At 40.8% G+C, this 26,485-nt stretch overlaps 2 protein-coding genes across 3 annotated transcripts in view; one reads left to right on the top strand and one right to left on the bottom strand.

Annotated features, from left to right (window-relative positions):
* Nucleotides 1-26,485, bottom strand: part of LOC117432299 (serine/threonine-protein kinase mTOR) — a 79,995-nt gene that overhangs the window by 43,043 nt on the left and 10,467 nt on the right. For both annotated transcript variants that reach the window (XM_059002656.1, XM_059002657.1), the window contains exons 17-28: nt 25,085-25,219; nt 24,583-24,712; nt 21,545-21,795; nt 20,512-20,598; nt 19,538-19,705; nt 18,740-18,852; nt 17,731-17,893; nt 17,240-17,332; nt 16,861-17,007; nt 14,924-15,066; nt 13,687-13,849; nt 12,039-12,184 (exon numbers count right to left, since the gene is read on the bottom strand). In XM_059002656.1, the coding sequence (XP_058858639.1) occupies nt 12,039-12,184; nt 13,687-13,849; nt 14,924-15,066; nt 16,861-17,007; nt 17,240-17,332; nt 17,731-17,893; nt 18,740-18,852; nt 19,538-19,705; nt 20,512-20,598; nt 21,545-21,795; nt 24,583-24,712; nt 25,085-25,219 (1,739 nt within the window). The remainder of the gene's footprint in view (nt 1-12,038; nt 12,185-13,686; nt 13,850-14,923; nt 15,067-16,860; nt 17,008-17,239; nt 17,333-17,730; nt 17,894-18,739; nt 18,853-19,537; nt 19,706-20,511; nt 20,599-21,544; nt 21,796-24,582; nt 24,713-25,084; nt 25,220-26,485) is intronic.
* On the top strand, nt 1,433-7,322 carry LOC117963788 (angiopoietin-related protein 7-like). The gene is made up of 5 exons (XM_034904961.2): nt 1,433-2,027; nt 4,131-4,231; nt 4,519-4,713; nt 5,752-5,950; nt 6,416-7,322. Exons 1-5 carry the CDS (start codon nt 1,637-1,639, stop codon nt 6,583-6,585), a joined length of 1,056 nt encoding a protein of 351 aa, XP_034760852.1. The 5' UTR covers nt 1,433-1,636; the 3' UTR covers nt 6,586-7,322.

Raw genomic sequence — 26,485 nt, 5'->3', positions numbered from 1 at the left:
TAAATTTAAAAGAAAGAAAGCACAAAGCTGCCACCCACATTTTACTAAATCCGTCATTGCAATCAAGCCTGATGGAAAACAGATACTTCAATCTTGTCCACATTCTAACCGGACATAACAAAGATTCGCAAAGGAGACAACTTGCAAGACAATTGCACGACACTATTAAAGAGGTACTGTACTTAGTACCAGTGCTGACTTCATGCTTTTGGCTCATGGGTTTATCCTTAAGGAGAACCTGGCTTCCCCTTTGAAGTGCTTCCCAGAACAAGGCTGCAGACAGTCCAGTTAACATATAAATCCAGGAGGGATTTAATTGGATGCTTATTTGATGCAACTCATGGGGAAGGAGTCTCAGGAAATGAAAGGAACCAGGGTTCAACAGCAAAGCTGTTTTCCTCCAAGCATTCCACATACGCCTCTCTGAAACAAGTACCAGACACCGTGTCACAAGACTGCGTGAAAGGGACACTTAAACTGGACCCTCCATTACACATGACGGTAAACGTCTGTCTGAAACAGCATAGTCCCTGTAAGCTTTGTAACAGGGACCACAGAAAGGGTTCAAAAACAGAAACTATCCTTGGGAATCCTTTCATAGCTGCCTCAGTGTTCTTCTTTAAAACGTGCCGACAGCTGATATCTTCTGTTATTGCCAATTTTTTTTTTTTTAGCCTAAAGTTATAATTATTGTGTCTGGTGCGCAGACTGTTGAAAAGTGCTTTCCTGCAGCCCAGACCCTGCTTGCAGTGCCATCTGTTTTTTCACTTCTGTGCTACTTCACCTGGCACGTAAAAGGGTCACATACAGCTTGAATCTTAACCTTTTACGCTCTGTCCCGGAAGCTGAACTATTGAGAAAAATCTACAATTGGGAGACATAACAGTTCTTTTGCTACTCTAACCAGCTGAAGTTGAAATGCAAAACAGGCGCAGCAAATGTCAACCAGTATCCCAGCTTGCGTTATACATCCTAGTTAAACAAAACAAAACAAAAAAAATAAAAAATCAATCAATCAGTCTTGATTTCTTCTTTATAGTCGTATTCCTGTTAGTTTGCGGTCATTAGTCATCTGTTTATTTTGTATGGAAATGTATTTTTTTTTTAAATTCAAAATACAGCTGTCACTTTTTACTGCTGATCTACAGATGCTCAGATAAAACCTTTCCTTGTAAATAGCTGTGTGCCAAATAGAACGCCTATTTAACCTCAAAGGGTTAAGCATGCTGTAATAAAGGAGGAGCCCTGAGCCACACCCACTAGGCTGAATCATATGCTGGCCCCTCCCATGGGGGTTTTCCCCAGAAACCTTGTCAGCACCTGATGTGAATTGATGAGCTGGGTGGAGCTTAGAGTGTGATTGTCCATGTCAACGGAAGCACACTAAAAGGGGGAGGGTGCAAATGTAAAAGATATTTAAGATGCTACAACAGAAGCTATTTAGAACAGAGTCTAAAGAGCTTTCAGGCAAGAGGTGGAAAGAAATGCACTTAGTCCAGCTTCTGCAGGCACAAGTAGCAGTTCAGTATTTGATATAACCTGAAACACTGTTTTTTGGTTAGGTTTTAAAAAGGAACTTTGACCTTTTTGTTAAACATATATAGGACTAAATTATTATTATTTTAAAAAAAAAGAAATGTTCAGAAGAATGATTTTGCGTTTTTTTTCCCTGGGTGTCTCGCTCGCCCTGCTGTCCTTCGCTCAGGTAGGGACGCAGGTGGCCAGGGTCTCTCGACGCAGGACCCCGGCTGCTGGAGGTGCCAACCTGCTCAAGCACATTAGCTGCTGCGAGGATGTCAAGGAGCTGACGGTGCAGGTGGCCAACCTGACCAGCATGCTGGCGGAGCTCAGCAAGAAGCAGGAGGCAGACTGGATCAACGTGGTCATGCAGATGATGGAGCTGGAGAACGGCCACCAGCAGCACGAGGGCCGCATCACCGAGGTGGAGGGCAAGTACTCGGAGATCCACAGCCGACTCGAGATCATGCAGCTCCAGGCAGCCCAGACCCTCCCACAGACCTCTGCAGGTAAGAGCGCACTCCGTGCTGCGCTGCGTCCTGTTTTATGCTGCTTGCGCTGTGGTGTTGTGAGCCTCTTGCCAGGTCATCATTGTGAAATGACAATTTGTTCTCAATTGACTCATCTAAATAAATAAATAAATAAATAAATAAATAATTAAAGGTTTTGATTGGTTGATTACACAGCTTCTCAGTGGATACGACAGGACAGGTACAGGATAGGAACTGTAAAACTGACAGGTGTTTATTCTGTGCCGCTGAACTATTTTCGCTGTCCTACTTCGACGTGGTGTTATTGTACATAGTTATTTTTATTTTCCAATGCTGTTTTTCGAACAAATGTTTGTGGGCTTGCCAAAATTGAGAAAATACTAATATTGGAAGTCTTATCTAAATCTAAAAACTACAGTTGCATTATGATTTTTTTTCCCCCATCTAAACTGCCTCATTTTATTTAGGATACAGATTTCCACAATGCTCAACCTGTACAGTAAGCAAGCTGTGCTGCAACTTCAAATAGAAATGAGTGAAGAGCTGATAACGGAAATCTTAAATGCTGTGGAAACGCAGAGTCTAGTATCTACAGACTAAAAACAAGAATGCACTTTCTAAACAAACTATATGTATTAACACAGTAATTAAAATACACAAAATGTCCCAAGATATGATTAAGCATGTACTGAAGACAATAATTTACCAATAGGAAACACAAACCACGTTACCCAGCACTGTATATACATGCATTGGGTAACTGTGCAGATTAGACCTCATTTATACCAGTGTCAGAGCCACAGGTGGAAATGAAGCAACCTTTGGGAGTCCAAACTGGTATTAATAGCTGCAGTCCTTTACACAGCATTGTATTAGTTTCTTCCAGGATTAGTGCAGTAAAGGGATGATAAAGTGTTAAAACATGATTGTATAGCTGCCAGTCGTTACCGTTAAACAGCATGTCAGTGGATATTCTCTATTAGTTATTCATGTTTGACTTCTCCCAATTGCAATAATACATCTTTTCAGGTCTATCTACTGCTTGATCCCTCTACTGTAAGGGATTTCAATGCATTCCACAAGTGCATGACTGATTCTGGGATTCACACCAGCATAATTTATGCCCGACACCAGATTATCATTTTAATTCACTGCCCTGTCAGTCTACACATGATAATGGCATTCTGCTACTACCTCCCTCGAAAGCGCAGTTCACCCCCCTAGTTTTTTGTTTTTTTTCTTCAATCTTGCTGCTGTTAGTATTGACTGAAGTTATTTATCACTAAACAAAAACGTATTGGCTTTTTAATATATGAGCAGAGAGGGAACCTATTTAAACCAAGGAATTAAAAACCCCAGTTCACCCACACAGAGGTGACAACCAGCGAGCCACATTCCTAAGTCTAAAGCCATCATTTTATTAAATGCTTTTTTTGTTTTATTTCAGTAGCCCTTCATGTTTAATGGATGTACGTACTCGGTGATGTCAATGTGTCACGCTATTGGTATTTCTTTGACTCTCAGAAGCAATAATTGCCACATTGCCTTTCTGGCGGAGAGAGGCCACGTTGTAGAAATTTTAAAAATTACAATGTACAGGCTTTGCTGAGAATCTCACTGGTATTCCAAGGTATTCATTCCCAGTAGTAATCTCACAAACAGAACAGCTTGATCAACCCAGTAATTTCCCAACAAAAGCAGGTACTTTTCTTCAAAACTGCAGCGCAGTAATAAATAACATAATTATACACAGCCGTCCATCCATGGGTCTGGAATTTCTATTGTGTCTTGTATGACTGCATATAGAAATATAGCACAGTATGTCATCACTGCAAAATGTAAAAATGAGACCCTTTCATGTAACAAAAGACAGTCATCTCTTGGCTGGAATTTGTAGTTTTGTTATGCAATGGTAAGTGAATGGTTTAGATCTTCTGCATTCAAAGATAGTACTTTGTTGCCGAATTAGACTTGAAGGTTGATGCCTTGCTGAAGTTGCTGTTCGATATTAATTAGGTTTGTATTCTGACAGACGGACGCTGCAATTTATGCTGTGAATTTATTTCTTAAAAAGGGTTTTCTTTTTTTTTTTTTTTTTTTTTTATCTTGTCCTTGTTTCAGATGCGATCTACGACTGCTCGTCTCTGTACAGCAGGACTTATAAAATCTCTGGAGTATACAAACTACCTTCAGACGAGTTCATGGGAACTCCTGAACTTGAGGTAAGCTGATTAAACAAAAATAAGTTATTAGAGGATCACTTATTTGCCCAGTAAATCAAAGGCTATTATCTATATTTTACTTGCAAGCAGTTACGCAAAATTCTAGTCTTTTAACACTCGAAGGAGGTACTAACCAATTCAAATCCCTATCCCCCCCCCCTCCCCAGCAGTACCTGATAACTATATCAGTATCAAAATCTAGTTCACAGTGTACCAGAAACCCCCAGATCCTCTCCCCCGAGAAACGTGTGTAGAGGCTCATGCTTCCTTGTGTGACTCGCACTCAGGTACTCTGTGACATGGAGACGAACGGGGGCGGCTGGACAGTGATCCAGAGGCGAAAAGTGGGCCTGACTTCCTTCAACCGAGACTGGAAACAGTACAAGGATGGCTTTGGGAACATTCGTGGAGATTTCTGGCTTGGAAATGAACACATCTTCCGCCTCACCAGGCAGCCCACTGTGTTGAGGATAGACATGGAGGTAACTTTCTTCTCTCTTTTTTACTTGAGGTGGTTATCACCCCAAATCTCAGCAGGAGAGCTGTTCAACGCTGGTACTGTTTGTTATAATGCTCAAGGGAAATGCTTTTTTTCCCCTGTTCATAACAAAATGTAAAATGGTTTATAAAATGCTTTTTTTCACTAGGGAAAGAGTGTTACACGATTAGTCCACCACTAATCACCGTTTATAAAAATGAGAATACATACGGACCTCCAACTTTGCACAACTGGGAAACCATTATCAGGTCTAATTGGCCCAATAAACACATTTTAGATTTAAAAAACAAATGCAGCCAGCTCAGGATCTCAGACTGTCGCTTGATGCTACGTAGTTCAGTGCTGACTCACAAAGTGGCGTGGTCATCTGGGGCCACATTAGTGGAATGTCTATTTGTGAAAATGTAACTGGCATCCCAAAGTCCACTAAAGCAACACTGTGGCCAAATGGAAGTCATCAGTTTCTACAAACATTGCTTCCCATCCCCGTCAAACTACTAGATTGATACGGATCACAACCGTTAACAGACTAGCTAGAATCGCAGAAGTTACAATGGTGTTTTAAGAAGCTCACAGGATCTGGGTGACAACAGCACAAAAATCCACTCAACAGTTTGGTCCCTGTGGTCAAGCTGCTGAACACAAGACACTCCTTGCTGGAACCGACACCCATCGGCTCCTTCTAAAAAGGTGCCCAGAACATTGTTAGAGTATGGAGTGATGAATCACTTCACGCAAATCAGACGTGTTTGGGCCCACTTCTGTTGGCATGGGCTTTGGCCAACACTTAAAATAAAAAGACACATAACTGCGGTAGACTACTGGGAGGTTTTGGATAACGCTGCTCAACCAGCCATTATGGAAGCCTTGACCCAATTGAAACTATGCACAGCCAGGCTGGTACAAACACACAGGGTGCCCCAATACAGCATTTATAGTAACAGTAGTATTTACATACCTCCTAGTAAACGCATATTAAGAATCGTTGTGTGCTTTTTTTTTTTTTCCTGCTTTGCTGAAGGACTGGGAAGGTCAAACCCGCTATGCCGAGTACAACTTTTTCACGATCAGCAACGAAATGAACAGTTACAAGCTCTTCATTGCCAACTACAGCGGGAACGCTGGCCGTGATTCTCTGAGGTATCACAACAACACCAACTTCAGCACGAAGAACAGAGACAACGACAAGTGCGTGGATGACTGCGCCCAGTTCCGCAAAGGTAAGGGAAATACGGGCTGACAACAGACGATTAAGCAGGTGCGTTGCTTCAGAAACACTAGGTTTCAGCCAATAGAACTGCAGAATAGTGAACTCGGAAAATCAGACAAAGATACCACATGCTGCAAATGAAATGCTCAGGTCTGACTTCATTTAAATCATTCTAATGCAGCACTGTTTCCATGGACCCAGAATAGCAACTATATGGATTTTGTATGGGATAGTATATTGAATGGGGTGGGTCAGAGGAGGAATAAGATATACACTCAAAGTTAAGCCCAAAAGCAAAAATGTACAGGGTTTATCAGATACAGCGCTCATTATGACTTAAGCAATATTCTATAAAGAATGAAATGGCACATTTCTCTGTCCATCTCATATAAAGACAAACAAGAACAAATGATATTACTTAGGAATGGATGTACAGCGATGTTTGACAGGAATATGTCTGGCATTTTATTTTTAGGTGGTTACTGGTACAACTGCTGTACAGACTCCAATTTGAACGGCGTGTTTTACCGCTATGGGGATCACAACAAAAACACAGACGGTATCACTTGGTACGGCTGGCACGGGTCTCACTACTCCCTGAAAAGGGTTGAGATGAAGATTCGTCCTCAGAATTTCACTCCTTAAAGCAGACTCCAGGGCAATGGAAAAGGGACAGTGCAACTGCCAGCCCAGCAAAACAAGAACATTGCCTTAGAAAAGAAAACTAAAACAATCTCACTTTTGTGCAATGTTTTGTCGGAAGCTCATTGTAATGTGTAATATTTGATTGTAAAATGTAGTTAAACAATTTAAAGCTTCATTGTTTGTGTTTTATTTTTATTTTTTATTTTTTTTTTGGGGGGGGGGGGGGGCAGACTCCTAATAAGCTCTAATAATATTCAAATGTAAAGTGAAAGTACGTAGTATTTTAAAAAATATTAAACCATGTAAATGTTTTTTTGTGAAAGATGTTCTATTATAAAAATTACCTTATTGTTTATCACCGTCTAAGACACCTAATGAAAGGAGATTCGTAAGATAGGGGTGTCATAAATTAAACATAGCAAAGCATATTTTTGTATTTTTTTAAATCAATGATTATTTACACAAAATGATATGCAAGTTGAAGTTAGCATTCCCATGCTTGATTTACATGAAAAACAAGCCAATATAAAAGTCTTATGTTTAAAGACGTTTTTCCTAGATGTTATGTTAAAGGGAACATCTAGAATGTGCAGTATTTTAGACGACCTGTAAGATATATCTTTTAAACTATAAACTGATTCGCAATGACTGGGTCTTTTAACTGTGTCTAATGTGTAAAATGTGTACAGTGCCATATGGTCATATTCTATTCTAATTAATAAAACTTTGTATTTGTATACCTTGTGCTGTTCTATTTTATTTCACTCGTGGGATTAGAAATAGTCTACCATCAGGATTCACTCTGTGGAACAATGTAATAAACAGACTTATTTTCATGTATAATGGTTATTATGCTATGATTGAATGAGTATAATATCCCCTTCAGTCACTGCGTGTACAATTGTACCATATTAGGTTTCCTATTTATGTATCTATTTTATAAGGCATAATGTTTTTTTTGGCAGAGAAACTTATTATTCACACAAACTGTTTTAAAAAAACAAAAAAAAATAAATAAAAAACATGTGCAATATTAAGTTACGCAATGTAAAAAATATTTACTTTAGCGTATGTCTACAAATGCATTGTGAATGACGTAACACTGTTACACAGCCTACACATTAAAATACACTCGATTTTGCACGGAGAGAGACTGCGTTAAAATAAACGCATTTATACTCAATAATAAAGCAATGATGTTTGATACTGCTCTCACACTTTTCATCACGAATGCTTTTATATTTTTTAATGCGTGTCTGTGTTATGCACGGGGGTATAACGATGCACTATGGATTCATTGATTCACAATGAGACGTTACACCCCCAATTATGAATGGCTGTGACCTTTCCCAGGGAAGTCCCTTCTACCAATAGCACACAAATCAGCCATCTATTTGTACATAAAGATTCCACTGGAATTCAAATGTGAGAATGATGAGCCAGTATGCTTCCTGGGATTGCGATGAAGAGGTACGGATTTAAACTGGGGGGCTAACACTGAAATCTCCTACAAGAGTAATCAAATGGTAATAAGGCTGAAGTGACCGAGAATGTGACCTCTGAGAAGCCAGGCATTAATCCATCTTTACAAGCCTCAACAAAGACCTATTCTGACGTCTTTCAGTCATTTCACGCAACAGTAAACAACTCCTAAATAGGTATTAAACATTTACATATGCAGACAGAGGCAAAAATCCACAAGTATGAAAAGTAAGTTTATATGTATTAAAAACTTTTTTTTTTTTTTTTAATGTGTGTATTGAAAAAATGTAAGTTTGAAAGCTTTTATAACATAATGAATTACCAGAGGACGGAAGTTAGACAAAGCAGAGTAGTGTTTCTACAGTACTTACGATATCAAGTTGCATATCCAGCATTTTAGCAGTAATTCCATCACACAACTCCACTACTTACAGAGACAGTTTAGAAAAAAAAAAAAATCTGTATGATCAACTAAGCTAATGTCCAATGTGGGGGACGTTTAGTCCACTCTTTAGTGTCCTTATTTGACCTTATGGGTTGTGGGTTGTGCACCCTCCTCACTCTTAGTGGCTCAGGAGCACTGTCTATAAAAACCAACTCATTAGACGGCTGCTATAAATGTGTTTCTTTTAAGAGTGACCAAAGTTCTTTGGTCACTGCACATAATCTAAAATAACTCAGCTTTGCCATACAAAACAAGCACTCTAAACTTGGATGAAAGCAAATGATTCGTGGCCTTATTATATATAGTTCATTTCAGACATTACGAAACAGAGGGTCTAGGCATTCACCGAACACCTCATAAAACTATTCTGCCTAAATTCTGGAACCGTAATTCAGTGGCCTTTACCACAGTATGTACCATTTTAAAAGAGCCATAACATGTTTGTGCTTGCTGTGGAAATATACAGCAGCATTAAACGTGAACTCTAAATTACTATAAAATATGTACACCGAGGAAGAAGAAAAAATAAATAATAAAAATAAAGAAATAAATAAATAAATAAAAAGAACAAAGCGCTGAGAACGGACGTCAGGTGTTTAAAATTAGTCATGCTGTCAGCCCAGGTATTTACTGCTTGACTTTATAAAGCATAAAAAATAGAGTGGATACAGCTTCTGGAGCAGTGTCTGCTTGTGTCCATATCAAAGACTGCCAAGGAAAGCAAGTGACCTGGGTGGTTAGTGTCTGGATTCATGGTTCTTGGGAAGAGTCCCTCAACATGTATGGTAAAATGTTTAGTCCACCACTTCACTTCTTTTTAAAATCCAAAAACAAATAGTCTTATACTTGAACAGCTGTATGTGTTGCATTTAGTCAAACCGTATTAAACTGCTATGGTTAAAATAATGGTTAAACTGCCAGCAAGCAGCCAAGTGGCATTAGTGAAAAACAACTATATCCAATGTGTTAAAGGCTTTTACAATTATTCATAAAGTATATTTCAATGCAAAATTTAAAAATATATATATATATATATATATATATATATATATATTTCATTGCCTTATATATTTAATTACAAAAACTTGCCTTATTACAATGAGAAATGTTTAAAACACACAGACAGACACAGACACAGGCACGCGGAGTACATGAAAGTGCTGCAGTATTGTTCTTAGCTTCTGGGTACAGAGTTGCGATTTCAGCATTCCAAAGTTTATTTGAAATTCCATATATTACTTCTTGGCAGAGTTCTAAAAGGTATTTACTGTATACAGATGGGCCCAACGCAGACACAGTGCCTACAGGGCTACTTGCTGGCCTGTTGTACAGCAATAGAATCCCACTTACAAATACACAGTGACGCTCTCTGCAAAGATTCATTAAAACATTACTGTTTGTTTTAAATATGCTCCAGATTGGGGTAATTCCACTTAATAAATCAATGCGATTAAGGGGTTCCTGAACCACAGCCAGCACACAAAGCAATGGTTGAAATCAACAATGACTTCCACATTTCTTACAGTGCCCTGTTCCCTATGCTGTTTCTGGCCAAGCACTCTCCAAATATCATCACAAATAGCTCACATCATTTGATTTTCAAGAAGACAAGCGTTGAATTGACAACAGAACTGGCAGAAGGCACAGGTGTCGTTGTCCATCCATCAACAGTCCAAAGCACCTTTGACCATTGTTCCATAGTCCAATTTCTGTGTTCTTGTGCATATTTTAGACATTTAGTCTTGTTCCCGTTTCTTAACAGAGGTATTCTTACTGCAACACATCCTTTAAGTTCTGATTTCATAAGTGACCTTCGTACTGTTGATCTGACGGACAATGACACCTGTGCCTTCTGCCAGTTCTGCTGTCAATTCAACGCTTGTCTTCTTTCTATTCCTTAAGGACATTATCTTCAAGTATTGCTCATCCTTGTTAGACAGCTTTTTGGGTCTTCCAGTCCTGGGTTTGTCAATTACAGATGATGTTTCTCTGTGCTTGTTGATTATGCTTCGGATACCACACCTTGAAAATTGAGCGATGTGAGCTATTTCACTCAATGTTTTTCCTTCTTTATGCAAGTCAAGGTTGTTATAATAGTAGAAAACACTAGTGGAGGCTTTGAGTAAATTGTTGATGCTCATAATGCATCAGAGTAGAAAAATGCAACATGTCTAAGACTTGCACAGCAGTGTGTAATATATATATATATACACACACACACACACACATAGACACACACACGTTAGCCTTTTTTCAATATATATTGGAAAATTTGAGAACCACGATTTCACCTCAGACTTTTAATGTGTTTGACCTGTTTTTATGCACTTTGCGCCTTTGAAGTGAACCAATAACAGCCTCCATAAAGTTAAAAACAACACCAGGCCCTAGGTTAGTGAAGGACCTAATTATTTAAGTCTGCAAGTAGCTGCTTCCATGGCAGTCATAAGCCTTTTTTTCCAGTAATTTTTCTTTTATAAGAAATCCTGGAGGGGTGAAAACCAGATGGACAGATAAAAACCAGTGCCCTGCTGGCTTCGATTAAGCGCGTGAGAAACTGAAACCATGCTCAGTGGCCGAGACAGACACCAGATGAAAGGGGACACCAAATGGATTCAAAGTCTGAAAATGAAGAGGCGCCCAAACCTGAGGATGAAATGGGAGGGTTGATGAGAGGCAAAAGATTGGTCCAACCACTAAGAGTGAAATAGCAAGTGTTTCTAAACATCCTGGCCCGTGTCATTAATTATCAAAAGAAATATTACCAAGGGGTCAGCCAGAAGTCATAACAGGGAAAAGTCACTGACAGCAGGAACATCTGTCAGTTTTGACAGTAAAAATTTGGAATTTATTAATGCTACTTTTCAAACGCGCAGTATTTAGCGGTATGGTGTTCAAACGTTTGATGAACAGGGAACAACAGGAACAAGGGCTCTGGCAGGTTATGTGTGACTTTTCTTTTCCGTTTTCAGCTCCAGTCATTTGGGATCAGAGAGAGTAAAAAGTCCTCAAGTCAGCCATTGACTGTCTTATTGTTGACTTTGTTAACTGGCCGAAGCTAATATCCACCGACACTAAAGGTCTACTTCCTTTCAGTTTTATTCTTTAGCAGGAATGCTGGTGGCTCAGTGGGGAGCCCACATCCCGAGTCCAAAAGGTCAAACGGTTATAACCTTGCCTGGGGATAGTTTTAAAAATCTTCCTCCAACAAGCACACGGGAGGTTGTGTGCTGTCACACTAGCTGTCCTTTAGATGGGTCTCATCTCTCATGTCAAAGAAGCTCACAGGGGTTATCAACCCTTCTGCCAATGACAAAATGCCCTTTTCGTTTCCCCAGCGTGGCAAACAGGGCCTCCACAAACCAGCATACATAAACACCTACCTGTACACTTCAATGCAGCTACAACTCCACTTCTGAATCTCTCTGCCTACAAACCCGAGGTCTGAATTGGGAAGGTGAAAACGCTGCAAATGAAACACATTTCCGAGCCCTTGTGTGCGGCTGGTGAATCGCTTTGCACCTACCTGATGAGGGACTCCAGGATGAGAGGGGAGGGGTCCTTCTGAAACTCCAGCTCCTTGTAGTGCAGGGCTTTGGCGTAGGCCCGGCACTTAGCCGCTCTCTCGCCCAGCAGGACGATACCATTGTCATCTCTCAAGGGCAGCGGGCCCTGCAAAGGAGTGAACAAAGGATTCAAAAACCCACTACGTTACATATACAGTTCTGTTTTCTGTAACCCTTTTATCATTTATGCCTCGCTTCCACTGCCTTTCCCCAGGTACAGCGGAGCTGCACGGTCAGGGCGAGGTGTAGTTAAATCTGTGTTCCAGTGTAATTTTGTCAGGAATAGCTGACCAAGGAAGTCAGTGCGGCAGTAAAAGGTCACAGTGTGGCAGTAAAAGTTCACGTTGGATTGTGAGATTGATTGAATATATGCAAACAAGCAGTTTTTACTTCAGGTCTTTACACAGCTGTCAGTTGTCTTATTAATGAGGTTTCGTCATGCAATAAGAGAAAAGCGGTGGAAAACAGCTGTCGTTGTTCAAAACAGTTTGTCTCTGTAGCCAAGGTACAGCTGAGCGTCAGTGGAAACACCCTCCAGCTACACCTCAGCTCAGCTATACTGGCAGTACAAACGAGGCGTAAGTCTCTCCTATGTGTTGGTCTGTACTGGTGTCAAGGGATGCATTTTAGCAGAGAGAACTACAGAAAAAAATTCTGAATAGTTAAATCAGCCCACTGTCCAATTGTTTTCTCCGAATCCTGATTTTGAGCCCTGTAATTTATTTGTTTGAAATGAAACCTTTTGGGCCCTGCTTATGTTGAGAAGTTGAAAAGAATACCTCCTTTATGTAGAATTTCCTTCAAAACACTGGCAAGCACCAATGGCCAGGATTAAATAAACTGTTCATTTTGGAAGGAAACACATTTCTCACAATCACAACAGTATTTAAGTCAATTATTTTCTACATTTTTCACAATTACAAAACAGATGCATGATTCATAAGTTTAAATTCAAGTTAAATGAATCATTTGACTGGGGATTTTCGGAAAATAATGGGGTAAAAAAAAAATAGTGTTTTGATTGGGGTTTTGAACTTATTTGAAAAGAATGCAGAAGTCATAGGACATTTTTAACAAAGCATTTATATTAGGCTTCGTTGTATATTATTACATAAAAAATGAACCCATACATTCAGTAGAATAAAAGAATGATAATGATTCATCATCTGAGATCACACTCTCATGCTGTTCCAATGAAGCTCCTCACACTGCAAGGCTTTTAGGAATTTGCCTTGTGGCTCGCCAATATGGGTGCACCAAACACTACAACTGTAGAGCCTTAACAGTGAGAAAATACACATACTGTGATTCATTTAAGGACGCAGGGTTAAAAGCGTGACAGTTTATTATAAAGAATGCAGAGGTCACCGATGTATTTCAAACACCTTAAAGCTTTCGTAGCGATGGAGGTGTTTAAAGTGAGCAGAACTAACATTACAAAACTAAAATAAACTGTCCAGATGGGTTCGGTTTTATTTTTGAACGGTTAGTTTTTAGTAACTGGAACGGCGGTGACTTATTGAGCTGGAGTAGAAGCTTCAGTGGCCCTGGCAGCTGCAGTGCTGGGGTCACAGCCCCCCCCTCTGTGTGTGGAGGAGAGCCCATTACCTTGTCACTGTGCTCCATGAACTCAGCCAGGTTGAGCAGGGTCTGGGTGACCTCTGCAATGTCCTGCGAGGTCAGAGCCAGCTCGATACTACGGATCAGTTCATCCTGCTGCTCCTCGCTGAGCTCCGACCAGCAGGACAAGAAGGCAGCGTTGAACAGGTCTCTGTGGGAAAGGGAAGCATACAGGTTTGTATTAATAGTCCTGTCATCTTTCCTGACTTGGTTTCAGTTCATATTGTTGCTGTGTGCTGTAACCTTTCAACAGTGCTGGCGGTACCTTCTCTGTAGCAGACATTGTGACAGCTATATTGTATTGTTTAGATAACTCTACAACCGAGAAATTACCTTTCTGTGGAAAGAATAAGGATGGTACTGATTTTAAAAACACATTCTAAAAATACATTCATATAAAAAGGATGATTTATGAGCCGTGACACTCCTTTAGACAAAAATTACGAACATCAAACTAAAGCTGCAACAAACTCGCACCACATGTTTACGATCCATCGTGCTGAAGTGCGGAAAACTAGTTTTTAAATGGGAGCATTTACACCAGAATCTTACCCAGTGTGTCTGAGGATTCTTATGCGAAGTTTCCAACACCACAAGAACTTACAGTCATGCGTATTTATTCATGTTTGACCCTGCAAACACATGGAGGTGATCATGCTATACTTGTCTCAAGGTGCTGGGAATTCATATGCCGACCTCCATAACAAGGCATTGAAATTTGGCATCTCATCCCATTTTATTCGCCCCCTGGTCTGTTTAAAAGACATATGGATACGATTTTTTCTGAATTCTTAGCCACAATTTATTTTTCCATTTTGAAAGCATGTAGCTTTCTGTGATCTGGAATTCCGACACATCCAAATCGAATTTAAAAAGAAGCAAAAAACATTCAAATCTTTACACTCCTGCTTAAGAATTTCCCATCTGGGTATCTAACCAACATCAGCTGAACATACAATAACGCTGAGCTGATGACTGTGCAACTCCTCACTGTGCTCTAAACATCAAGTGCTCCTGTAGTTTTCCTCAGATCACAAAATAATGCATGGCTCTCCAGCTAGGAAGCTCTTATGAAGGTTTCAGTCTAATCCCAATTCAATTGTACAAGATGTGTTAAAGCCATGCTTGCTCTAACACAGAAAATAAATAAAACCCTTCTGGCAACTGTGAGCAGCCAGCTTTTAAAAGTGTTGGCAGCAGAAGCAATAAAGCAGTACTGTGTTACCTGGCCAGGGGGATGTAGGCCTGAGCCAGGGACCAGCACGATCGCAGGGCTGGGGAGGAGGACTCTTTCAGCAGCACCACACTCAGCCGTCTCAGCCACTCCAACCAGTCGTCCTTGGAGACTTTTCTGGCGGCTCCCCATGCCTGTAACCCAAACCCGAAAAAAACAATTACTTTCCTCACGCCTTTCAGCTGCTTACCCATTCCCACCGGTGCAATGAGAAATGGCTGTGTCACAATGCAGCAGGGACAGCTGGTTCACACCCAAGTTTAGATTCATATCCGCTTTTAACAGCTCCACACCACTACCATGAAAGAGTACAGCTGAAGTACGAAGTCATCCAGTTCAGCTCATTTCTTCCACATGAAGCTAATGCAAAGCCAAGATGCAACCCCTAAACTAATGAAACTCATTTTATGAGAAACCAGATGGACAAATATTGTTGCCATCCTACTAGTGAGACCCATACAAAATGGTTTCATCACTCATGAGATCATCCGAGAGGCACACACACCCTGGTCATCTTGGCACGTGCCCGTACACAACAGCGCACTTTATACAGTCAACAAACTAGTCTGATGATTAGGTACTGTTACCAGCCAACTGGTGTTGCATTTATAAGAACCTTAAAGTCACTGTGTGTGCAATCATTTTCAGCCCCCTTGATGTTAATTCTGGAGAGCGCCCAAGCATGGTCAGAAAAGTATCTTCCGGGGTGCTTTGATGAACTAGTGGAGTGACATTACTTGAAGTGTGCCTGCTAGATGATGATCAAGCCCGGAGTTTGATGTGGGTATCATGCAAGCAGACAGGACAGCTTGTATTGTTCTGAGCCGGGAGGCAAGGTAACAATAAAACCTTTAACCTTTATGCGGTGTAGATGTCTTGCACTTTTCGAATGTGCGCTTGGAATTGATTTACTATGGCTGGATTCAGCGAGGTCGTGTTAAAAATATCTTGTACTGTTGGGAAGAGAGTGGGTGTCCAGACTGGGATCGAACTGGCCGAGGTAAAAAGTCAAACGAATTTAATGCATTGGCTCTGCCCCCCAAGAGGATGGCTGTCGACACCAATGAGCTGCTACTGAAATCAAATGAGATGTGGCTGGCTGGCTGGCTGTCTTTAATCAGAAGAGTATTAGGATGCTCTTGCCATCATAGAAGAGTTCCTAGCAGTCATTGATCCCCTCCCCACCTTATTGTGGCAAATACATTTTAAATGTTAAGAAATGTTAAGTATTGCACACTGGGCATAATAATCCAGGTTCCAAGTATAAAATGAACAGGATGGAAATAGGGAACAAGGACTTTGAAAAGGATCTCTGGGTTACAGTGGAATCATCATTCAAAGCATCTTGCCAATGTGGTGAGATTATTAAAATATAGCCCATTAAATGAAGGGCTTAAAGTCATATACGAGTAAAGTTATAATTCTCTGCGCAGACATGTCATTCATCTTTAATGGACTACTTAATCTGTCTGTGTTGGGATGGTGACTAAATATTAAACTGTGCACTGCTGTGATTTCTTGCGGGTACAGCGGGAATAGTCGTGGGTTCAGCTGAGTTTATAGGGTAATGGTAACACTACTTCTACTAAACCAACTCATAATAAACCTACTCGGGGGAGTGCTTAGAAACATGCAAGAAAACCTTTGTTCCTAGCGCTGCCACAGCTGTGTTGATGCACACAAGCCATAACCCTGGAAACAGGCGGCTTCATCTCCTAAAGGCTGATGCACAAAATACGTTTTATAAATGCAGAGAAAAAAAAAAAACAGGAAATGGTTGAACACTATGTGTAGTTGGCACCTGGGACATACAGCTGGTTGGTAACTCTTGGCTGCTTTACACTTGTTACAGGAACCCTTTTTTAAATTTTATGCACTGCAGCATCATAATAAGAACATCCAAACCCTTGCGCTCTTTGACAGCTGACCTTTTGCAAAGCAGAGGTGCTGACATGGAGTTTCTTCATGGGCCCGGTCTCCACAGGTCCGCTGACCAGCATGTCGCCCTGGTTGCTTCTCTGCTGGCGATGTTGGTAGATCAGAGAGTCCTCCTCCTCTTCCGCCAACGTGTAACCCTGCAGAAAACAAACACACACAGAACCAGAGCTCATCAGCAAGGCCACACCAACACAATACCTCAGCAACACTGCAGGTTGAGGATTAACCGGAACTAACCTGAAGTGTACGACCTACCGGCACGTACTTTAGTAGATCCGGGGTTCTTACAGTTATGCAGTTGTTTTTTAAACTTTCTAATGACCACAGATTACAGAGAGACACCCCTATTAATCTCCCAAAAGTCCTCACCTTGACAATGCGACATATGAGCACATCGTAGCGCTGGTGGCTTATCCTGTGCTTCTGCATCACCTTGTTCACCATAGGAATGAAGATCTGGTACTGCAGAACAAAAACACACAAGGTATTCAAAGGCTAAACCATCCAGAAAAAAAAAGTGCCAAAGAGCCAAATAGCGCAAGGAGTCATATGACACTTTCTATTTTAAATGATACACTGGACACAGACATGCTAGGGTATAGTATGCACAGCTCAGTAGAGCACTCCACTTTTCATTCACACACTTCCTGAAGGTCAATTAGACTTTTTGATTATGTGAGATGGCTGGTTCCAAGCAAGGTTGGGGTCAATTCCAGTTTTTAAATTCCAACTCCTTTTTAAAATCAATAACCTGAGATAAATACAGGCAGGCTGACAAACCCCTCCCACTGCAGCGCATATGATAACAATAGCACATTCTGTCCTGACGTCTCAATGCACAGCAGGGACACAGGGCTTACCTTCTTGCCCAGCTGTAAGACCAGAGAGGAAAGGGTGTCCATGGAGGTGGTGCGCAGCTCGGGGGTCCCGTCCAGCGTGCGTACGATGGGGTGGATGATCCGGGAGGCGTAGTCAGTGAAGTCCAGGGATTCGGTCAGCCTGTCCAGGGTCTCCAAGGCAACCCTGTCATTCCACACACACACACACACAGAGTTAACATACAATTGTAATTGGAACTGTAAAACTAAAACAGGCTCCTCAACAGCCTTCAGTGCCATTGTAGATTTTATTATAGAGTTTTAGCATGTGGAATTGAATCTCATTAAACACTCAAGAGATTAATGTAAGCTTTGTCACAATTGCATGAGCAGTAAATGAATATGAAAATACACCAAGAAATAATAGGCTTGACTGCCTTAATATTACTACTTGAGCATTCCTAACACACCAACACCTCATCATATAGATCTAACCAATGCAATATACAAGGAAAAATGTATTGCTTTGGACATTAAGATTCCAGGCACGTTATTCAGTTTTGTTATTAAGGATTCAGGAATGTTTTTCAGAAAGTTATTGCTCACATAATAACATTGTGTAATTTTATTTTGAAAGAGAAGTTTTATTTTTATTTTATGCTGGGAAATGTGACTGATCCTCAAGCCTGCCAGACTATAGTAACTAATCTGCTTCACTCATCACCAGGACTGCAGGGTACTGGAATCAAACTATTGAACAGAATGATCTGTTTTTGTTCCTGATATCATCTGAGGTTGGCTCTCTGGACTGGATTGTATCATCCAAGTCCAGTCACAAGTCGTTCATCAATCTAGGACCAGGAGAATTTAAAACTGAAATATGCTAAAGGAGTCCATACACGTCAACTTTAATTTGAAGACATGCTAGTCAAATGAACAAACCGTTTACAATACTTTTTGTTCATTCATTCGGAGTGGCTCGGTTGCTCCAAAATTGAATTCTTTTCATATTTATGACTATCTTCATCCATTCTTCTCTGCTAATACTCACTTGCGAGCCTGTAGCGGAACATCCTGGGCATCAAAGAGCTTTACAATGGGTGGAAGCAACAGGTGCAGGTAATCATCCAGGTTTGCACCAAACAGCTGAATAGCGTTTAATAACTGGAACGGAAAGATTTCAATGCATTTTAGGGGAATATTTGCAACGCCTAACCAGGCAATACAGTAAAAACAAATCCTTTTTTTATACCCACCGTGTAAAGGGTATTGCCTCAACCCACTTTTATCTGATTTGCAGGGGTGAAATAAAAGACGTATACCTGGCAGAAAAAGCTAAGATAATAAGGGCCATTCCACTCCAGGTTTAACAGGTAAAATTAAATAATTAACTACTTTAGGGTCTGGATGGAGGTTGAACTGGTTCAATTAAACCATTTAGAACAGGACCAGCAAGGCCAACATTGACCACTCCTGCATTAAGGTTAGCATTACTTTTTGAAAAGCATTGTTAAGTAACACATATATAACATTGATTTCAATATATTGCTGCAACACATACCATACGGGATAAAGCAAAGTTAAAGTAATGCGTTTCTTGCAAACACTACAAGTCAGGGGTCTCCAACCCTGGTACTGGAGAGCTACAGGGTCTTCTGGTTTTCATTTCAACCGAGCTCCTACTTACCAATTATTGGCTAAATTAGTCAAGATTAACATGTGTTCCAGATCTTTAGCTATTGATGGCACCTATACAGCCTGCAGGACTGGGGCTCTACAGGAACAGGGTTGGAGAGCCCTGCTGTAGGGGCTCTCCAGTGAAGTGCACCCCAGACCCAGCCTTCCTCACCTTCACAGTGACGCTGCGCCCCGTGCTGTTGTCATGCATGAAGACACGCAGCATGTGAGGGATGAGCTGTGGCAGGTACAGTTTGAACTCTCCTCCCAGAGCCACCACGATCTGCTCAATCAGCAGGATGATGGTATTCTGCATAGGGTTGTTTGGGGTCCAGTATTCCTGAAAAGGGGACAGTTAAACGGTGGTACATTTTAATTAATACTAATAAAGAAAGATTTGGGGGGAAAATTACTGTACTTTTTTTGGAGGGGGGAGGGATAATTCTCTACTGTTTTTCTTGCAAAACCTTTATTGGCTACTTCACCAATCCTACTCTTCCTGTTCTGGGGCCACTTAGACTAATGGGGCAAACGTCCAGTGCAATTCTTAAATGATTACGGTATGGAAAGTATCACTCTTTAGTAGGCGGTAAACAAAAGAAAAGATCTTTTGTTTTATTCCCAGATGGACGACGATCACATCCATTATAAATCATCCCCCCTCCCCCCCCACCCACCCCCACCCCGTGCCAAAAGGAAAGAAACGAACTGAAGAAAAGCCTTTACATTCCAGAACAAAATAAAATCGGCAGAAATTGCCAACAAAAATCCAATAAATGCTTTTCCATACCAACTTCAAAAGCAACGCTGACTTTCATATTAATAGATTATTAAGGGAATCAGACCCAGGGTTGCATAATCAGTCAGAGCTCATAAAGCGTTTCTGGTCCCACGGAGACGAATTCCTAAACATGTTAATTGAGTGATGACAAGCGAACATTAAACTAGGAATGTTACATTATTAAAACCAAGTCCATAACCGTAAATCCAGTGTTTTCAGTAACACCTAATTGTCAAGAAAATATTATTCAATTTCAATGCAATGAAAATGTCCTCATTCAGTGTTTTGTTGGATGCAACAAGAATTTTATTTGCTAACTGAAAGCACATGCAGGATATCAATTACAAACACTGAAGCAGACTTACTCTGATCAGGGTAAAAATGTCATCCATGTATGGCCTGATATGGATCTTGACAAAGCAAACCAGCATTCCCAGTTGCTGGAACAAGAACTGGAGAAAAACAAAACAAAACAAAAAAACACATCTGTTAAATTTGATCTTTGACAAGACTTAAAAATATTTAAAGGCTGGGAGAATTTAGATCCTCCAACTGTGGATCAAAAGATTAAAGAAAAAAGAAGCACCAGTATGACGGATTAATTGACACAATGCTGATAATTACGTAACATTTGAAGATGGTGAGCCAAGGAAATGTGTCTAGATTTGCTGATTTTGCACAGATGACTCTGTACATAACTTTATACACTCTGTAATCCCCTATAGGCAAAGCCAAACTTCTGCTCTACTTAGCAACATGTGCATGGGCACATTTTCTGAAAGGAATAAAACTATTTGAACAGCATAAAACTAGAAAGGTATTGCTCAGAATTATAATGTACTTACTACTAGCGGCAATTAAGTTTTATACTGTTGGTCTTATCCTATTCAGAAAACACACGCTGCTACATAGAGTCCAAAGGGTTTGTTACACACATGGTTTCCATTAAAATCTCAGGAGCATTGCTACCTTCGATTATTCCGTCATGTAAATCTCAAAGTTGTATCTCCAATATAAACTGGTGCTGGCATGTCATGTTTTAGTGAAATCTACCTGCAGCATCCCCGAATGAAAATAACTGTAATTGGTGTTAACGTGAGAATGGTTTACAAGAAGGCAAAATAAAGAAATGTCTCTCAATGAAATACACAGAAACGAACACACATACACACACACACACTAGTGCAATGTTATGAAGCAGTTAATAGTCCTAGTTTTTAGATACACTTATAAACCTATAATGGTTATTGTGTGTTTTAACATTAAACCAGGAAAGGGAAAGTTTCCCAAGAAGTCTGCTCTGGTTTATCTCAGAAGATTGCATTTACGGACTGTGTGTAGCTAAAAGTGGTGAATTCTTGCACTGTTTGCTCCTGCTACATTCCCACTGTAACGTACCTCTCTGATATTGGCATCACACACTCGAATGACATTCAGGAAGGTTGGCATGACCTGTGGCAGGAACTGCACACACTTGAGACCCAGCGACTTGAAGATGAAGGTGACGGCTTGCACCACCATGGTGTGGTGGTTAGAGAGAGAGGGGTCCCGCAGGATACGCATCAGGGTAACTATGGCAACGGCTGGGTAGAACTCATCCAGGGGCAGGTTCCCCATGTTCACCAGCATCTCGCTGGTGCTGTAGTCAGCTGAAAAACACAGATGCACGTGTGCTGAGTTTACAGTGTGTGGCGCACCAGGAAATAGGACTACAGAAAAGTTCACTTCAATTAAAGACATAGCAAAAGGCATCAATAGCTATATGATTTTAATTCCTAAATACTTGGCTAAGTATTGTTGATAACCATGCATTTTCAGTAGTATGTCTTTCAACACAAGGGTTAAAGGTTGATCAAAGCAATTCCATAGAGCTGTAACAGTTAATTAGCTAGTCTGGGAAAGGGAGATTCTTCTTGCCATGCCAGCTAAGTCACTGACCCTCCGAATTCCACAAGGTTCCTGTCACAAAGACGGCCGGAGTGGGTGGCGTCAGACCAGAAGCAGGAAATAAACAGACAGAGAGGTGTGGTTTGGTGGAGCTGAGCGAATGCTTTCGCTCAGCATTTAATAAACAGCACAGAAAATAAAAGGTTTTAACACAAAACATGGGACACGGCACTATACGCCAAAATAAAAAGACAAACAAAACGTACTACACTTAAACAGACAGACGAACAAACACGGTGAGTGAAAACACTTCTAATTACTTTGTTTTATTTTCTCCTTCTCTCTCTCCCGTTCTCCACTCACCGAACACCCAACCACGAGTGAAAGAAAATGTGTCTATATATACTGTTGTGCTGGGATTCAATTACTAATTAATTATTCACTTGAATCCCAGCACGTGAATTAATTCTGTGCAACCCCGTGCTTACATATTACATTTAACCAGCACGTGAAGTGATTTGTGCCCTCCTCGTGCCTAAATACAAATCTACACTTTTTAAATACACGTGAAACACAGACCCGTTTATATCCTGTGTACCAATGACTACACACCAACATTTACACACGCACGCACCATACAACACATAATATGCACACAGGGGCGGGGCACATTGCCACAGTTCCCCATCACATCGACTCAAGATGAGACTCCAGTGAGCACGCAGGGGTGCTTGGAGTCTGAAGCAGTGTCAGTTGCCTGGGTTTTACCTCCCGCAAGTCAAGTCAGTGGCTGTTGTTGAGGATCTGAGGATCACACAGACGGCAGTCATGACGTTCTCCCCTACACTGCCTCCTCTAGTCTGGACTGGGCCCCCAAGACGTGCGACGGAGATACACCCCAACGGCAGTGCCGACACACAGCCCTGCAATCCAAACCGCAAGCAGCAAGCCCTGCACAGAGTCCACTGGGTTCATGCGGTCTAACCACCTTGTCAGAAAGCTTCTTCATTACACAGAAAACAGTATCACCTGTCTCATACAAATACCAGCAATAATCCCTCGCTGATATGAGATCCGTCCATGACTGAACCTTTTATTTTGACTGCGCTGATTACAGGATCCCTCTCTGCTCTAAAACACTAGCCGATTCCAGGTTTACGTAAAAGAAAAAAATAAAGAACAAAAAAAAAAAAAAACCCACGTAGACTTGTTATTAATGCGCCCAACCAATCCTGTTGCTGGTTTCAGCAACTCATAGTAATGCATCCAATACCATTATAAATGTCACCTGCACAGAATTTCATTTTCTATTGACATAGACAAATAATGATTTTTAGTGTGGGGTTGTGGAATTCAAAGACCCCCACAAGCTACATTTTAACCCATGAAATATTGGGGTCTATTTTAATAATTAAAAACAGTGGCAGGTCTAAGTATTGTCATATTTAAATCTTTATAAAGCACTAATATAAAATCTACCTCTTTTCGATATGTATATAAAGTTTGTGTAAATGTTGTAGCCTATTCCAAATGTGATAGTGAAGTTAGGTTAGTCAATTTTGCATCAGGTCACACAGTAGGACCTCATAGAACGAAAAACTTCTCCCAAATAAGATCTCGCCAAGGCGGATACTCCCAGTAAACAGCCCTGTGGTTTGGATGCTGAACTTGATCTGGTTACAGGGGGGTGTGCGGTTTACTTTTCACCCGATTATAGGAGGCAGTGAGGTCTAACAATGGCTAGTACTGAGGACTAGGAGTCAGGAGATCAGGGGTTTCAATACTTGCTCAGACATTGGCTCACTCAAGTCATCTTGTAAACCAAGAGGCAGGACCTCCCACAACATGAGATGTTACTGTTGCATGTTTATTTGAATGACTTCTGCAAGGAGAACAACCTCGTATTATACCAAACATGCTTTCTATATTAGAATGCTTTCTATATTAAAAGAAAGACTACTGAAGGAGCAAGAGGCCAGGCACAGCAGGCTGAAAAGAGATTGCATTACCAAGACTTCCAAAGCACTTGCACTGGCTGTAACTGGAAACCTGAATGAGGAGATTTCACTTTTCCAGGCTGCTCATTTTTACGATGTAAAACTGCTAAAACTATTAGCCCGTGTAATGCAAAAGGTAAGCAAATTCTCAATCAGACTACAATTGAATTGCACTGCGCTGGACACCACTGCTAGAGTGCTAGACGAGCTGTAGAGATTAATTCTATCCTACCTTGGAGTCTACTCAGCTAATCTGAACAGCTGTGTGTCTGAATAGGGCCACTGTTTGAATAGGGTATGAGAATCAGACATCGCACAGTGCAGGCTAGTCTCTCCATGGAGGATCATGTTTTAATAGTTATTAATTTTGCCTCCTTCTCCGTGAAACTTCTGATTAAAATTACATGTTCAGATGCCAGGTTCACGTGTATGATGCCTCAGCAGGGTGGTCATCTAGCTACAGTGGTGATAGGATGCCTCAGAATACTGGACTTAATTTAGACAATGACCTGGGTTTCAGCTGCTCTAGTACGCCACTATAATAATTGGTACCTGAGTCCTGGCTGGACTTGGATTCAGACAGACTGACGGCTGAAGCGTCTCTTGACTGGTCGATCATCCCGATGTTCACCTTGTGTTTGTAAGGGTCCAAGGCACCTAGGAGACCCAGCACCCGGATAGCCTGCAAGCACAGTGAGGCAGTCATTGACACAAGGGGCAAGGCAAGGAGGGAAACTAGAAATGATATATATATTATATATATATATATATATATATATATATATATATATATATATATATATATATATATATATATATATATATCATAAAATACAAAAATAAAAAACTGATTTGATGAACACCTTATGATCTAGCCATATGTTCTTGCTATTTTGATAAGTCAAAGGCTCCGTCTTAAATGTGTCCCCTACCCTACAAGGTAGGGTGACAATGTCTAGGGAGCACACTGCAATAGGACTACTTCCCCTTAATATCGTCACTGCCCCTAGCTCTCTCTCCGTGCCACTGTGTGCCCAGCTGGATATTCCCTTACCTCTCTCCGGATCCCTTGGTTCTGCTCAGTCTTGAGGAAGTTGAGCAGCACCTCGAGCAGTGAAGGGTATTTGCGATAGGGCTCCACCACATAGCCAGTACTGGCTACCTGCTGCCCCAGGGTCCAGAGAGCCACCTGACATCACAAGAACAGAAGAAGCTTTGTTTTGCATGATCCAAACCTCATAAGCTTGTTCCAGTATAGTTAAGAAATGCATGTAACTTGATACATCTATGTTAAGTATAAGTTAGATTTTTAAAATCACGTTTGCTGCACACATATAGCAATATAAATACATCAGCATAGCTAGCCTTATTTGGATGATGAGGCTCCGAGATGTATTTTAGTTAACTAGAAATTGCCATCCCTGCTCTGAACCTGAACAGAAAAACTGAATTGCTGTACTAGATAAGGGTTCACTCCTATTTGTTTTGCATGACACAATCATCACAGGTGTGTTGCGTTAGTTAATAAATGCATACAACTTAATACAAAACAGCAAGATAAGAAGAAAAAAAAATCTAATTTTCTGCACACACACAGATTGCACTATAGAAGTGTCAGCCTAGCTAGCGTTATTCTGATGAAAAATGCATGAAGATGTATTTTAGGTAAAATAAATAAATGGCCATTTCTGCACTAAACTGAAACAAAATTGCTCTACTAGATAAGTACTCCCAAGAAGAATCTGAAAATAGGGGGAAAAGAAGTAGCCTATAACTTATTGTGAATGGGAATTTGACAGCAATAATCCATGTTTATGCTGCCAAACTCTACGTAGATCAGGTCCCCCCTAGTGCTAAAATAATTTTCAACTGGTTCAGTATCTCTATCTGGCTGTTCCTGCCAGCATCCCGGGGTATGACTGTAGTTTGATTGCCCATTTTATAGCTCTCTTCCTCACTTCCCAAGTTCACCACGGCTTGTCAAGGAGCAGCTTGTGTATGCTTTACGACAGGAACAATTACCTATGCAGGATAAAACAATACTTAGTGGTAAAGTAATAAGGACTGCCTGGATAGAAATGAAAAATACGTGCCTTATAGGCAACTACTGTGTCATTCAGAGATTGGTCACATTCTTTTTAACTTTAATTTTTTGAGATCCTGGCTACAAATAAAGGACTAGGAAAGCAGAAGACATTTGAAGTCAATGATTTGGACACCACTGCAGTAGTCTCTGTCCCTGGTTCTAAACCTTGTCTTTTGTTGGTCCGATTCCCCTTCTATAGTTCCGCGCTAACAGAAGATGAAGCTGGTTTTGTACCTCGGACACAGCAGACTTCTACAAAATCATTCAGATCTAGAAAACTCTCAACAGTGCTCGATTTAGAAATGCAGGAATAAAATTCAATGACACATTTCAACAGAGAATGTAGCGCATACAGACACAGTAGCCCTG

This window comes from Acipenser ruthenus, chromosome 27 (genome assembly GCF_902713425.1).
Source record: "Acipenser ruthenus chromosome 27, fAciRut3.2 maternal haplotype, whole genome shotgun sequence".
In the NCBI taxonomy this organism is placed as follows: Eukaryota; Metazoa; Chordata; class Actinopteri; order Acipenseriformes; family Acipenseridae; genus Acipenser; species Acipenser ruthenus.
Note: the sequence above shows the minus strand (reverse complement) of the source record. Positions and strands in the feature narration are given on the sequence as shown.